At 38.9% G+C, this 14448-nt stretch overlaps 1 protein-coding gene across 1 annotated transcript in view; it reads left to right on the forward strand.

The window, feature by feature from the left end:
* The window catches only part of LOC140243539 (corticotropin-releasing factor receptor 1-like), a 215305-nt gene that overhangs the window by 188609 nt on the left and 12248 nt on the right, over nucleotides 1-14448 (forward strand). The window contains exons 5-7 of the mRNA XM_072323209.1: nucleotides 1539-1663; nucleotides 3021-3159; nucleotides 12004-12160. Of these exons, the coding sequence (XP_072179310.1) occupies nucleotides 1539-1663; nucleotides 3021-3159; nucleotides 12004-12160 (421 nt within the window). The remainder of the gene's footprint in view (nucleotides 1-1538; nucleotides 1664-3020; nucleotides 3160-12003; nucleotides 12161-14448) is intronic.

A 14448-nucleotide genomic window follows, 5' to 3' on the forward strand; every position in this document is an offset into this window, starting at 1 on the left:
GTGTGTGTGTGTGTGTGTGTGTGTGTGTGTGTGTGTGTGTGTGAGTGTGTGTGTGTGTGTGTGTGTGTGTAGTGAGAGGGTGTGCTACTTTGCACCACACGGTTCTGCAGTGACATTAAACGTTGGTTACAATGGGTCTCTGAAAGATGATGATTATTCTATGTCTGTCATTATTTTGTCATGAGACATCTTCATTTCCGAGCATAAACTATACATTAACGAAGCCACTTTGTTTTGTTTTTGTTTTTGTTTTTGTTTTATTTCATGTATTTCTAAGTCAGGGCTCCACACTAACTGTTTTGTTTGGTGGTCCGATGGGGCCACCAAAATCCTCATTTTCATATTTTTGGTGGCCCGAAAAAAAAACAATAAAAAACATTAAAAGTCCTTTTTTTTAAATGAGTCAAATATTTAAGTTTTATTATAGTAAGAATTGTAAGTTGGACATATCTACTCATAAATAAACCTCAACAAATTCGCAACACTCACTACACTCTCAGGCACTCATTCAGTCCTTTTCATCCTTTAAACAAATTTAACTGCTAATTTCCGGCGCAAAAAGTTACGAATTTATTGACGTACTTTTCAAAAAAAAAATTGGTGGCCCAAGGCGGGCCACCAAATTTGCCCTTTTTTGAAATTTGGTGGCCCGACTTTCTTTTTTGGTGGCCCGCGGGCCACCGGGCCACCGGTAGTGTCGAGCCTTGTCTAAGTGATTTGGTTTATGAATAAGCGGCATCCAATTATTCCTGCAAAGTAAAGGAGATATCCAGTCGAAAATAAATAAGTATGATGAGTAAGAGTAAAATACTACGAGTTCAAAGGTAAAATTTTTCTAGAAATAGGATGAAAATGAGGAAGTCTGGCATTTTAAAGTTTCGCTAATTTTTAAGGAAACAGTTCTTGAACGGTCAATCTGAATATGCAATTGGCAAATTGCAGAAATTAGCAAAATTTCAAAATTTCACAACTTCCTTATTTTTCATTCGATTTTAGTCAAATTTTTACCTTTGAACTCGTAAGATTTTACTCTTTGTTATTAGACTAACTTATTTTTGGACTGAATTTTTTTCCCTTAAAGACTGCATATATTTATCTTTATGATAATATACACTGTATTATTATACAAAAAAGATAAATTCCATTTTCATTTTCTTTTCTTAAATCCAAGTCATTTATATTCAGAGATTTTTTTGAAGATACATTGACACTTATTCTTTCTTTGCTCTTTTTAAGCGGCTTTAATTTTGAATATCTCAATTTAATAACAATGGATATACATGTTTTTGCATTGAAACTGTTTGTGTATACTGCAATATGATAATCGATACTATCTTGCAAAATTGTGACAAGCCTAACTTCGAGGATGAATTATATAAACGCAATTAAGTTGCTACGATTTATAAAACACCAACAAACATATCAATTCTAAAACCAGTGAATGCTCTCACAGAAGGTAGACGATTGGATGAAGATACATTCTATAATTATTCGGATACGGACTCACCGGCCTTTTTTTTTTTTTTTTTTTACAACAGAACGTGGCGCCTTCCGTGCCGGCTCCCCCAGCGTTCCACCTGGCCCTCCGCTATGTCTACCTGGTAGGGTTGACTCTCTCCCTCGTGTTCCTCTCCATCACGCTGTTCATCTTCTGCTACTTCAAGTAAGTCATGCGTGCTTTATGGAAACTATAATATTGGGCGTGGTATCCTGGGAATGATAGCTTGTGTGGACTAGATGATGATGATGATGGATGATGATGATGATGAAGATGATGATAATGATGATGATGGATGAGGATGATGATGATGGTGATGGATGATGATGATGATGATGATGATGATGGATGATGATGATGATGATGAAGTTGGTGATGCTGCTTTTGCCGCTGCTGAAGATGATGGTGATGGTGCTGCTGCTGCTGCTGCTGATGATGATGATGGATGATGATGATGATGACGATGATGGATGATGATGATGATGATGATGATGACGGATGATGATGATGATGATGATGGATGATGATGATGATGATGATGATGATGATGAAGTTGGTGATGCTGCTTTTGCCGCTGCTGAAGATGATGGTGATGGTGCTGATGATGGTGATGGCGATGATGACGATGATGATGGAGATGATGATGATGGCGATGATGATGATGATAATGATGGTGATGATGATAATTATGATGATGATGATAATGATGATGATGATAATGATGGTGATAATGATGATGGTGATGATGAAGATGGCGATGATGATGAAGATGGCGATGATGATGGTGATGATGATGGTGATAGGATGATGAATGATGATGATGATGATGATGATGATGATGATGATGATTTTACACTATATTTATGGCGCCCTTCTGTTAAAAACAAAAACATTAAAAAAAATCATTCAAGGACGCAGATATGTAGAAGAGATATGTCTGGCAACAAAATGTGAGTCTTGAGCAAACCTCTGAAGTGTTCCAGTTCACCAAGATGGGAGGGAGTTCCGTGGGAGTTCCGTACAAGGTGAAAATATCCTAGATGAATAATGTGATAGAAGAAGAAAAATAAATCAGATGCTTTAAATCCTGGTGAATTGAAATTAATATTATTTTGAAAATATTGTGTAATTATGATTATGACTAGCCCTATACATACTAGAAAATTTTTGTTTACACCTCCCTTTAAATCAATGATGTTCATACCGTTGAGCAGTTTAACCACACACTACTACAACGGTCTAACTTGTGAGAACAACGTGTTTGCCTTCATTTCACGGTGTACATTTTGTCTTGTTTGTTGTTAATATTATTATTGTTCTTCTTTTCTTTTCTTTTTTTTCTGCTTGTTTGAAGGCATTCCTTGGATTTGTCGTTGTTACTGTTGCTACTAATGGCATCATGATCTCTTGCGTTATCATCATTGATATCACTACAGTATCATTATCATCATCATCATATTTACGTTACAATAGAATTCTTCATGTTCTTAACCGTTAACCCTTGACCATGTTGACCCTCTAGGGCTCTGCAGTGCACTCGGATCGCCATCCACAAGCACCTCGTAGTGTCGTTCATCCTTCGCTACGTCTGCATGATCATTCACCTCCAGCCGCTCCTCACCACAGATTACTCGTCCAGCGAGTTATCACTCTACAAGATCGTGAGTAGCAACGTGCTTTTAAATAATCCATTGTGCTTTCTGGCACGGCTGGGATGCACGTCACGAGATAGACACCCACGAGTTATACAGTGCACGAATTATTCTGCCTACGAATAACACAGCCTACGAGTTATACAGCTCATGAGCCATACAGACCACGAGCTAGATATTAGATAAGTAGACCCAGGGGTAGACCTACATAATGTGCCTTCTGACACGGCTGGGTTGGGGGGGGGGGGGGCGTGCACGTCACGAGATAGACACCTACGAGTTATACAGCACACGAGTCATACTGCCCACGAAATTTTTAATTCAATTCAAAGTTTATTTCATTTCTAGACAAAACATGTTTCACTTCCTTTGATAACAGAGAATAAGGTAAATAGAACATAGTGAAACATACAGCCCACGAGTTAAACAGCTCATGACTCATACAGAATGAGTCATACAGAACATGTGTACGAGCTCGACATTAGATGAATAAGGCCTATCGAGGTCTTAAGCCTTTGTCTGGTGTTTAGCTCGTGGGCGTGTTTTACTTTGAAATTGCCTAGCTAGTCGGCCTATTTAACTTGGCGTCTAATTTGTACGATGTATGACTCGTGGGCTGTATGACTCGTGGGTGTATGATTCGTGAGCGTATGCCTCGTGGGATAACCCCCTATGGGACGGGTTTACATATTCATATTTTGCAAGGAAACGACTGGCTATAAAGACTATAACTTGAACAGACAGTGCCTTTCTTGTTGTGTTTGTTTCAAATCTTTTCATTGAAGAATGCATACATTTAAAGACGTGTCAGATGGCTTTCGGTTGGACGAATTTAATTAGTGTCACGTGTGGTGCGGTTTCCCTTCCCTGAGCCCACGTGAGAGAGCGTTCTCCCCACCCTGAGCAGAGAACTACAAAATGTATACATCGCATGTCCCTGTGCGTGCAGTACTCTGATAGCAAAAAGAAGGAAAAAAAACAACAACAAAATGCAGCAAGTTACGGAGGTGCCTTAGAACAGAAGAGTACAGAAGGTTGATGGGCTAGAAGGCATGTATTAAAGAACGATGTATGTCGTATACAGTACTTGCCAATCATTCCAAGTTGCTATAGTCCATTGACCTTACATTTTGTATGAGCACCTGATTAACCTCACACATCGTATGCGATTTATATAAACAAATCACCAGTAAAACACACACACACACACACACACACACACACACACAAAGAGAGAGAGAGAGAAAGAGAGCGAGCGATGACTTTCATGTTTGTGGCGCAGTTTTCGTTTTTGCCTTTTTCAAATGAGTAGGATGTATTATGTATGTGTTTTCCTCCTGTTGTTGTTTTTTCTTACCTTTCTCCTTGCTTCCTTTGTCTCCGTCTTCGTACATTTTTTTTTTTTTTTTTTTTTGCCTTCATCGTGTCATTCCATTTGCAGCATGCTATGAGATTTCGCTGTCCCCGTCTGCGATCTGTCATGTGAGTGACAATAAATCGCCTTCTTTTCCCCTTCTCTCCCACTCCTTTCTGTCTTTCGCTTCTTCTCATGCATGAGGGAGATGGGTAGAAATCCTCTAGGGGTGTTGTCAAAAGGTGTGAAATTGATTGTCATGCCCGGTTGGCCACTCATGGGTACACATTATGCACTCTCTCTCTCTCTCTCTCTCTCCCTGTCTTTGTTCCTTCCTTCCCTCCTTCCTTTCTTTTCTTTTTCTTTCTCTCTTTTGTTCTTGTATTCCTCTTCTTTTTCTTCTTCTTCCGGTTAATTTGATGTCCCTTTTTTGAATGTATGAATATAGGTATGCACCGATGTATAGAGTGCGCAGGTGTGATATAGATAAGGTACCATTTTTGAAAGTAAAAAAGTCCTCTTCTTCTTCCTCTTCATCTCTTCTTCATCTTCTTCTTCTTCTTCTTCTTCTTCTTCTTCTTCTTCTTCCCCTTCGTCTTCTACCTCTTCCTCTCTTCTTCTTTTCCTCCTGCTTGTTCTTCTTCTTTTTCTTCTTTTTTCTTCTTCATTTCTTCTTCACCTTCTCCTGCTTGTTCTTCTTTTCTCATATTTTTCTTCTCTTCTTCTTTATCTTCTTATTTTTCTTCTTCTGTTCTTCTCTTCGCTTTCATCTTCATCTTTTTCTTTTTTTTTTCTTCTTCTTTTTCTTCATTTCTTCTTCGTCTTCTTCTTTTTTTCGTCGTCGTATCCTCGTTCCTAAATAGCCATAATTATTCTTCAAGAAGCCTCCTCTAACAGTAATGTACTGCTCTTCAGAAGGTACGAATGTAATTTCATTCTCTGCTTCAATGTGAGGTCGCCATCAACGGGGAGAAATCGATCGATCATCTCCCATTTGTATCTGCCCCGATTGTTTGACCATAATCATACCATCACAGGTAGACGCAAAAAGGGCACTCATTCTCGAGAAATTGAGCATGAATATGATCGATTCGACTTCTTCATATATAACGATGCTCTACGTGTTGGGTTTCTTTTGTTTCCTAATGGACGTTTTGTTCAGCCTGGTAGCAGATATACATGCAGTTAATCATGTCTTAATCATGCAATTAATGCAAATGCAAACCCTTAAAAAAAGGAGAAAAAAGGGAAACGTATTCATGATTAAGTTACGAAGCATTGCATAGTTAGACTTCTGTACATGTAGTTTTTTTTTGTGGGGGGGGGGGGTAATGAGGGGTAGCTTGCTGGAAGGCAAATAAATCTACTATTGTGTGGGTGGGTCTGTGCGTGTGTGTCTGTGAATGTGTCTGTCCCTTTTTTGACCTTGTAATTTCGAATTTATGAAAGCAGCTGGGCAAGAATTTGTTGCGAGACAACTATATTCAATTGCACAATAAATGCATACCGTTTGGAAGAAAAAAAAAAGCAACGGGTGTGCACCAGAAAGCAGCGGATCACCTTGTTTTACGGTTACACGGAGTGTGGGCGCATCGGTCATGCCTGGGGGCCCCTCGGAGAGCCACCGATACATTTCGAGGGCGTCCCCTGAGCGCGAAACCTTAAAAGCATTGACGTCGACTTCAAAGCAAAAGCACTGCACGTTATCAGCAAAGGGCAAGCTTTGCTGGGGCAGTCACATACTTCCCCGGTAGGGCACAGAATAGATAAGATAACGCCATCGTAGTACAAATACCCCGAGATATCTTTCGTACATCGGCAATTCACATTCCCAGAGGTATCAAAGGGATTAGAAAATAGCAGTCAATTTGTTTTATTGTGTTACCTATTTTTCATCTTTACGAACTCAGCAGATACTTTTTTTTTAGTTTTTTTTTTTTTCTCGGCAACACTGGAGATATCTATCGTTCCTCTAGAAACCAAGGATAGGTGCTATTATAATAATGTATATATATATATATATATATATATATATATATATATATATATATATATATTTTTTTTTTGCCTTTGTCATGACTGCAATGTTCAATTGCATTAACATTACAAAAGAAAAATCCCATAGATCTAGGCAATGAGTCAAGTCATAAGGGGTTTTATAGGGGTCATCCCACGAGACCGACACTAAGCAAAGAAAGCCCACGAGACCGACAGTACGCAAAAGAGGCTCAAGAGACCGACACTAGGCAAAGAAGGCTCAAGAGGCTGACACTAGGCAAAAAAGGCTCACGAGACCGACACTAGGTAAAGAATGCTCACGAGACCGACAGGATGAACAGCGCCATCTATATGTCAATTGCCTGTACAGGGTGTTCCATGAAGGGGAAAATTACATACTTGCGGGTGCAATTTCGTAACGCTATCGAGCGAGAGATTGTAACTAATTGAACAGCACTATCTACATATCAACGACATCGCTAAGTATGTATTTCTACACGTGTGGCTTCTAGAGGGCAGTTCTGTCACGCTACAGTGAGCGAAATTGTTACCAATTTATCTAATTTTTTAAATGAAATTGTCCTCTTCATGGGATCCCCCCCCCAAAAAAAAAAATGTATGAAAAATAGTAGAGGACAAGAATGATGTATGGTTCGATTTTAGATGCCATCGTGCTGTTTTTAATTGGCCTTTATTTCAATATTTTTAATAGGCCTTCCCAATTTCTAGATAGACGGTGGACAGGATATAAGTTTGTTTTCTTTTTTTTCGTCCTTTTTTTTTTCTCGTTTCTCTAGTTAAGTATTCCTTATTAGATAATCTAAATCCCCCTTCTTTACCCGCCTGCTTAGAGTTCAGTTTATTTGTTTTTTCTGTAACTGTAATGTATGACATTTCAAAGGATGAAAATGCTTCATGTCGCAGCGATTCACCTCGATTTGTGGCTTGTATTTGTAAAATCATTCTCCTCAAAACGGTACAATTTTCATGAAATAGAATGGGTGTTTTCATGGATGCATGTTCTTTTTTCCGAATCCTTAACGATACCTTGATATCAGAATAGACGATTACATTTCATTTCTGCGAATTTATACTAAATCACCAGCTTTGCAGATGACTACTCCCCTTCCATATCATGCAAAGCAAGTGTGCGCTGCAACATTAAGCATTTTGTGATTTTTTTTCCTGTAAACTTCATTTCACATCTGGGTATTATTCTGTTTAGTTGATCTGAATGTCCGCATCATAGTATTTTGTTTCATTTTATTTCTAAGCAGTTGTGTACCGGTATAATATTTTTGCGGAAAGGCAAACGAGGGTGTTTTGGCATTTTCGAAATTAATGTTGAAACATCTCATGAACTTTTACTGAATTTTGTTTATTTTTTCACAAACAATCAAACACGCAAACACAAATAAAAATCTTGAACAGTTCAGGGGGCGAGGGAGGGCAATTGACTGGGTAATCCCCTAGCAACTTTCCTTTTCCATCTCTCATATCTTCCTTATGCCATTATCTGGACACCCTATACAATTAATTGGTCTATAGGTGGCGCTGTTCATTCCGTCGGTCTCGTGGGCCTTCTTTTCCTAGTGCAGGTCTCGTGAGCCTCTTTTGGCTAGTGTCGGTCTCGTGAGCTTTGTTTGCCTAGTGTCGGTCTCGTGAGCCTTTTGAGCGTAGTGTCGGTCTCGTGGGCTTTGTTTGCATAGTGTCGGTCTCATGATCCTTTTGTGTGTAGTGTCGAACTCATGGGCTTATTTTACTTGATGTCAAACTAGTGGGCTTTATTTACCCAGTGTCAAACTCGTGGGCTGTATAACTAGTGAGCTGTACGACTTGTGAGCTGTATGACTTGTGGGCTGTATAACTCGTGGGTGTCGGTCTCGTGACGTGCTTTATTTACCCAGTGTCGAACTCGTGAGCTGTAATCTGTATAACTAATGGGCTATATGACTTGTGAGCTGTATGACTCGTGGGCTGTATGACTTGTGAGCTGTATGACTTGTGGGCTGTATAATTCGGGCTGTATAAGACTTGTGAGCTGTATGACTTTTGGGCTGTATAATTCGTGGGTGTCGGTCTCGTGACGTGCTTTATTTACCCAGTGTCGAACTCGTGGGCTGTATAACTAGTGGGCTGTATGACTTGTGAGTTGTATGACTCGTGGGCTGTATGAATTGTGAGCTGTATGACTTGTGGGCTGTATAATTCGTGGGTGTCGGTCTCGTGACGTACACCCGTTTTATAGAGGTATACTAATAGACATGTTATATAAAAGGTGTATGTGGTAGTCCCTATGTTACCCTGCATCACAAAACCAACAAAAAAGGTCACCATACATGGATTTTTAATTAAAGATAGATTCTGAAAGAGCAGACTTTAGGCTTTAAAATGATGTATAACTGAATTCAAAATAATGAACTCTCTTAGCTAACCTATCTAAATACTGAAAAGAAAGCACAAACTCTGGAACAGTGTGTACTGAGAAAATAAGCTCTGAAGTACAGGGTTCAAACGTTTAAGCTTACCAAGCCATGCCCTGTGCAATGAATATGACAAAAACCGGTATGTCCAATTTTGTAGCAACAAAAATGAAGGATCATACTATAAAGCTGACATTAATCACGCTATGAACACATTGTATTCATGGCTCATACTAATTTTCAAAGCAGTTGCACCATCCTTTCAAAACTTATTCCAGTTTTGAAAGTGAAAAGTGTGTAAAAGGTTTCTACAAAGTTTAATGAAAGGAGGACTCAGAGACACATATTATTTTAATCACACAATTCTACAAAAAAAAAGTGTTGTATAAAACTGCTGAAAACACACTTTCCTATTTATTTCATGATCCCAAACTGTAGAATAATGTAGAAGAAGAATGGCTATTTTATGATAGGAAAAACTCAAGATAGCTTGACCCTTCACACCTATTTTGCGTCCTCATCCAAAAATCGGTGCATCCGACTTTTATTGGTTGTATGATGCACGGTCACAAACAGTTTGGAATTGTTTTGATGAAAGGCATTGTTTACCATTTGCAGATGAAACAAAAACCCAGCTTCAGAGCTTCAAAATAGTTCTGAATTGTGAGTTAGGGATAGAAACAACCAATGTAAAATAGTTAATCAGTACAATCAATGTTAGGTATTGTTAATATACAAAATGTGAACAATAGTTATAATAAAATTCTTTCTAGACTAAATCGTCTACAGTTGTGGTTTAGTGAGAAAAAATAGTGATATCTCCTTATATTTTAGACTTTGTTGCAAAATTGTTATATGGTATAATGTTTTGTGATACAACTGACCTGCACATATGCAACAAATGAGATAGTTACAGCTCGTTGTTCCAAAGGTTCGTTATTCCGAAGGTTCTTTAGTTCGAAGGTTCGTTATTCCGAAGGTTCGTTATTCCAAAGATTCGTTATTCCGAAGGCTTGTTAATCCGAAAATGAAATAGGGTTTGTTATTCCGAAGGTTCATTAATCCGAAAATGAAATAAGGTTTGTTATTCCGAGGGTTCGTTCATCCGAAAATGAAACAAAGCTCATTTTTCCGAAGATTCGTTCCGGACCCTATATCACTTCGGATCAACGAACCTTCGGAATAACGAACCCTATTTCAGTTTCGGATTAGCGAACCTTCGGAGTAACGAACCTTATTTCATTTTCGGATAAACGAGCCTTCGGAATAGCAAACCTTATTTCATTTTCGGTTTAACGAACCTTCGGAATAACGAACCTTCGGAATAACGCCACAAATGTTCGGATTAACGAACCCTTTTTCATTTTCGGATTAACGAATCTCTAGGTATAGGAACTTTGTGTGTTTCGGATTAACGAACCTTCGGAATAACGAACAGCACCCAATGTGATAACTCGAACATTTTTAAAATCACCTCTCCTAATGGTAAACAATACCTTTAAAGTCTATCATCACTGTATACTGTCTTTCTCTTCTCTTTCGGAGACCTCTCTGCATTCTGCATTCTTAAGGTCCCTCGGAGAGTACAGCGTGAGGCTTTTCGAGACTCTCGAATACAAAATGAAGAGTCATCAAATGTTGAATAAACCGCCACCAGTCTCCTCGTGTCACTCCAACGGCCCAAAAGTTCGCTTCTTATTAAGAGCCGTTGTAGTAATTTGCAACCACAACACGTAGATTATCTTTTGAAAATGGGGGGGGGGGGGAGAGGAGGGGGCTCGCCATTTTAGGAATGACACGTGGAGAATCATGGTTGACGGAAGAATAGCATTGCCGTGTGATAAGTCGGTCCTTCACGAGGACTATAAAGTGGGAAACACTTCTCAGAAAAAGCTCAAGTACTCCATTTCGAGTATCCTGGAAGGCAAAATGAATAAGAAACGTTTCGATGCCTCGATTTTTGAGCTATGGTGAAGAATCTCAAACGAGTTTTGAAAGATCTGAACAAGTCTGTTTAGTTGCAGTAAGATACACTCTGTAAGCGCATTGCTGTTGACTTTTTCAAGTGAATGAGTAGAGCTTCACTGTTCTAATCTTGAATTCTATACTTTTTCATCTCTCTGGACTGACACAAACTTACTACCACATTCACAGTGGCTGACTGAAGATCACAATTGCATTGCTTACAGTCAGCAGCTTTAGTTGTGATCTTCGTCAAATTGTTATTTGGGACGTTTTGAAATACTTCCAGATATCCCTTCTTGTTCTTAAATTACATGTCCATATTCATGATAGACAGTACGATCTGTCTGTATTTAGATCTGAGCTGTCTTTCTTTGAAAAATAATGTGAGAACAGTGTATTTTTTTTACCATACTTTCCACTTGAAATAAGAGCACATTGCTCGTGATACTGGAGTGATCCCACGAGACGAACACCCACGAGTCATACAGCCCACGAGTTCGACATGAATGAAAAAAAAAAGAAAAAAAAAAGGTCCATTGCCCGTACAGCCCACGAGTCATACAGCTCATGGTTTTCGACACTAAGTAAAACAAGCCCCGAGTTCGACATTACAACAGCTTTATAATGTGTTGGTCTCGTCGGTTTTGTTTGCTTATGTCGAACTCATTGGCCGTGTGAATCTCGAGTTGCATGATTCGTAGGTGTCGAACTCGTGACGTGCACCCATTAATACTCCTTTCTTTTCCTCGAGTGCGTTCCCCTTGTTTTTTCTGGGCACAAGACGATAATTATCAATGCCGGTTTTTTTTTTTCTTGTCATTTGCATTCATTTTGTTGTATCAATTATATTATTAATACAATGCAAATGACAGGAAAAACGGCAGAGAAGTAGTAGTAGAAGTAGTAATCAATTTATAGTATAGTAATAGTAGTAAAAGGTGTAGTATTCATAACGATAATAGTAGTATAGCAGTAGTAGAAGTAGTAGTACTGTAAGTAGCACAGTGTTGAATCTACACCGTTTTCTGTATTATTATTTATGTGGGCAAGTCCTGCTGACGAGTTGTCGCCATTATAATCATCCTCGTTATCTCTAACATTACCCTCACACAGCCTGGAGTTTGTCGACTTGTTCTGGTCCTCCTCGAGTACTTCAGTATGGCCAACATCTACTGGATGTTCGTGGAGGGGCTCTACCTCACCAGCCGGATAGCCGTGGCAGTCTTCAGCACCGAGTCCAACTTCAAGATCTACATGGCCATTGGCTGGGGTAAGGCGAGCTTTTTACGATCCGATGAATCCCTCTCTCGAAGATTCAGAAATATTAGAAGAACACATCAGTGAATTCAGTTTGAAGAAAATCTGACTCTCCGTTACACATTTGTAAAGCCTCGGTGCTATGGGGTGCCAAGTGTCTCATGGTCTATTTCGTAACGAAATGGCCATTTCGTCGATGAACGAAATAGACTATGCGACACTTGGCGCTCCATACGGTGCGCCATCTCCAGATGAGGAAATTACGACACTTATGTTGTAACGTATGTATGCGCGACGATATAAAAAATAAATAAATAAATAAAAAATAAAATTATGAAAAAAGTTTCAACATATAATTATGTTCATTTCTAGCACAATGAAAGCACTTGACTTACTTCTGCCAGTAAAAAGTGGAGGGAATGTTTATCTTTAATAACAAATGAAATTTTGGAAAGCTGTCTTGACATTTTCTTTGTGTCATGTTGTCAACACGTCATGTCACGAAATGTGATAGCTCTTTCAGCAAGCAGTGGTTGAACCACAACTTTCTGGAAAAAAAAAAATCATAATTTTCTAACGGATTGTCCGATTTTCGTCAAATTTCGCTTATGTGTCCTCTGATATTGGTGAATTCACTCATTGCAAAGTATATATATTTTCGTTTCATTCTAATTTAACCCCGCCAGGACCGCGAGACTGCAATACCAACATGATACTGCTTAACGGCAGAGTCACCCGTGATTTTGAAATAGTTCTGACCGCAATTGTCCCTATAAAGGTCCGTTTACACCCGAGTACGGTAGGGCAATGGGTCGGGTTTTTGCTATGGTACGCCAAAAGTAACCATAGTGGTTCTGTTACAATATCACTTCCCCACTAATGATTTTGTTACAAAATTAATCTTTTACTGTTGATTTTGTTGCTCTTGATCTTGACAGAAGAATAACATTTTGGCGACTTTGTACGTAATTACTGATATTTCTCTCTTTTTTTTTAACAGAACCAGATATGGTTCCTTTTGGCACACCTTAGCAAAAACCCCGTTTCATGACCCGTGCCGGATTTGGTGTAAACGCAGCTTAAATTGTGGCTGATTTATAATTGATATGGACATGGTACTCTGTATGTTTGCCATTTCAGAAGACTAAATGCCCTCGTACCTCGTTTATTTGTAACCCTAGACAAAATAAGCGGTTAGGATGATTGATGATGCAGTGTTCTGTGCGTGAATAGTGCCATTCGAGTTGCCACAAACAAATTTTCGATCAGCAGTGTTTTTTTTTCTTTATGGATAGAGCAAACTACTTCTCACATATCACTATGTGTATGAAATCCCGTTACGAGAGAGAGAGAGAGAGAGGGGGGGGGGTGGAGAATTGCATAATATCAAAACGCCACAGTAACATGACTATTCATAAAACAACAATATTATTTGTTTGCTGCGCGGCTGCTCCCGAGCGAACTCAAATCCATCTATTGTATCCCTTACCGCAGGAACACACTCTAAGCTCCCTAGAAACCACTCCTATATCAAATATTAAATTGATACACATTTTTTTTTTTGTGTGTGTGTGTGTGTGTAACCTGACCTACATTGTAACGTTAAATATCAATCTTTGCTTTTAGTGACAACAAGCTTTAGTTATTTTTTTTTCTACAGACAACAGCACAGCAACTAAATAAGAAACACATACGAACCAATAATACGAAGGTGTGATAAGAAGGTCACATCGTTCCAGGCGAAATTTTGCGAAGTGTTTTGAAATACTCTTACTGCCCTCTGATTTCTTAGAATTATACTGGTACAAGTATTGGATTATAGGTCTAAGACTTGCTAAGCAGGTATCAACAAAGAAAAACATTAAAGAAATGAGAGGGGCAAATATGGTAGGAATAGGAATAAAGAGATATAGGAATAAATCAATAAATCCACAATGACAACACTCCAAAGTAGCGAAGATCAACATAATATTATTGGCATTGATAATGATAGAAGTGCAAGTGTATGATTTTTTAAGGGTTATTGACCATCAGAACGTGTGCAAGCGAACCAACGTTAGCAGTTGTATATCGCGTTGGCAAGACATCGATAATGATTGCAGATTTGTGGAGGATTACGAGAGACGGGTGGAAAGAGAGGAGACAGGAGGATAAGAGGGAGAGAGATTGGGAGGAAGAAAGTAGATAGAGAGTGACGGGAAGGGGGGGGGGGCAAACACTGAACATACCTTTTATTTGGAATATTATGGAAAAAGCAACAACAACAGGTCACAGATATCGGAGTCAAAGATGTATGCCGGA

Source organism: Diadema setosum, chromosome 20 (assembly GCF_964275005.1).
Source record: "Diadema setosum chromosome 20, eeDiaSeto1, whole genome shotgun sequence".
NCBI lineage: Eukaryota > Metazoa > Echinodermata > Echinoidea > Diadematoida > Diadematidae > Diadema > Diadema setosum.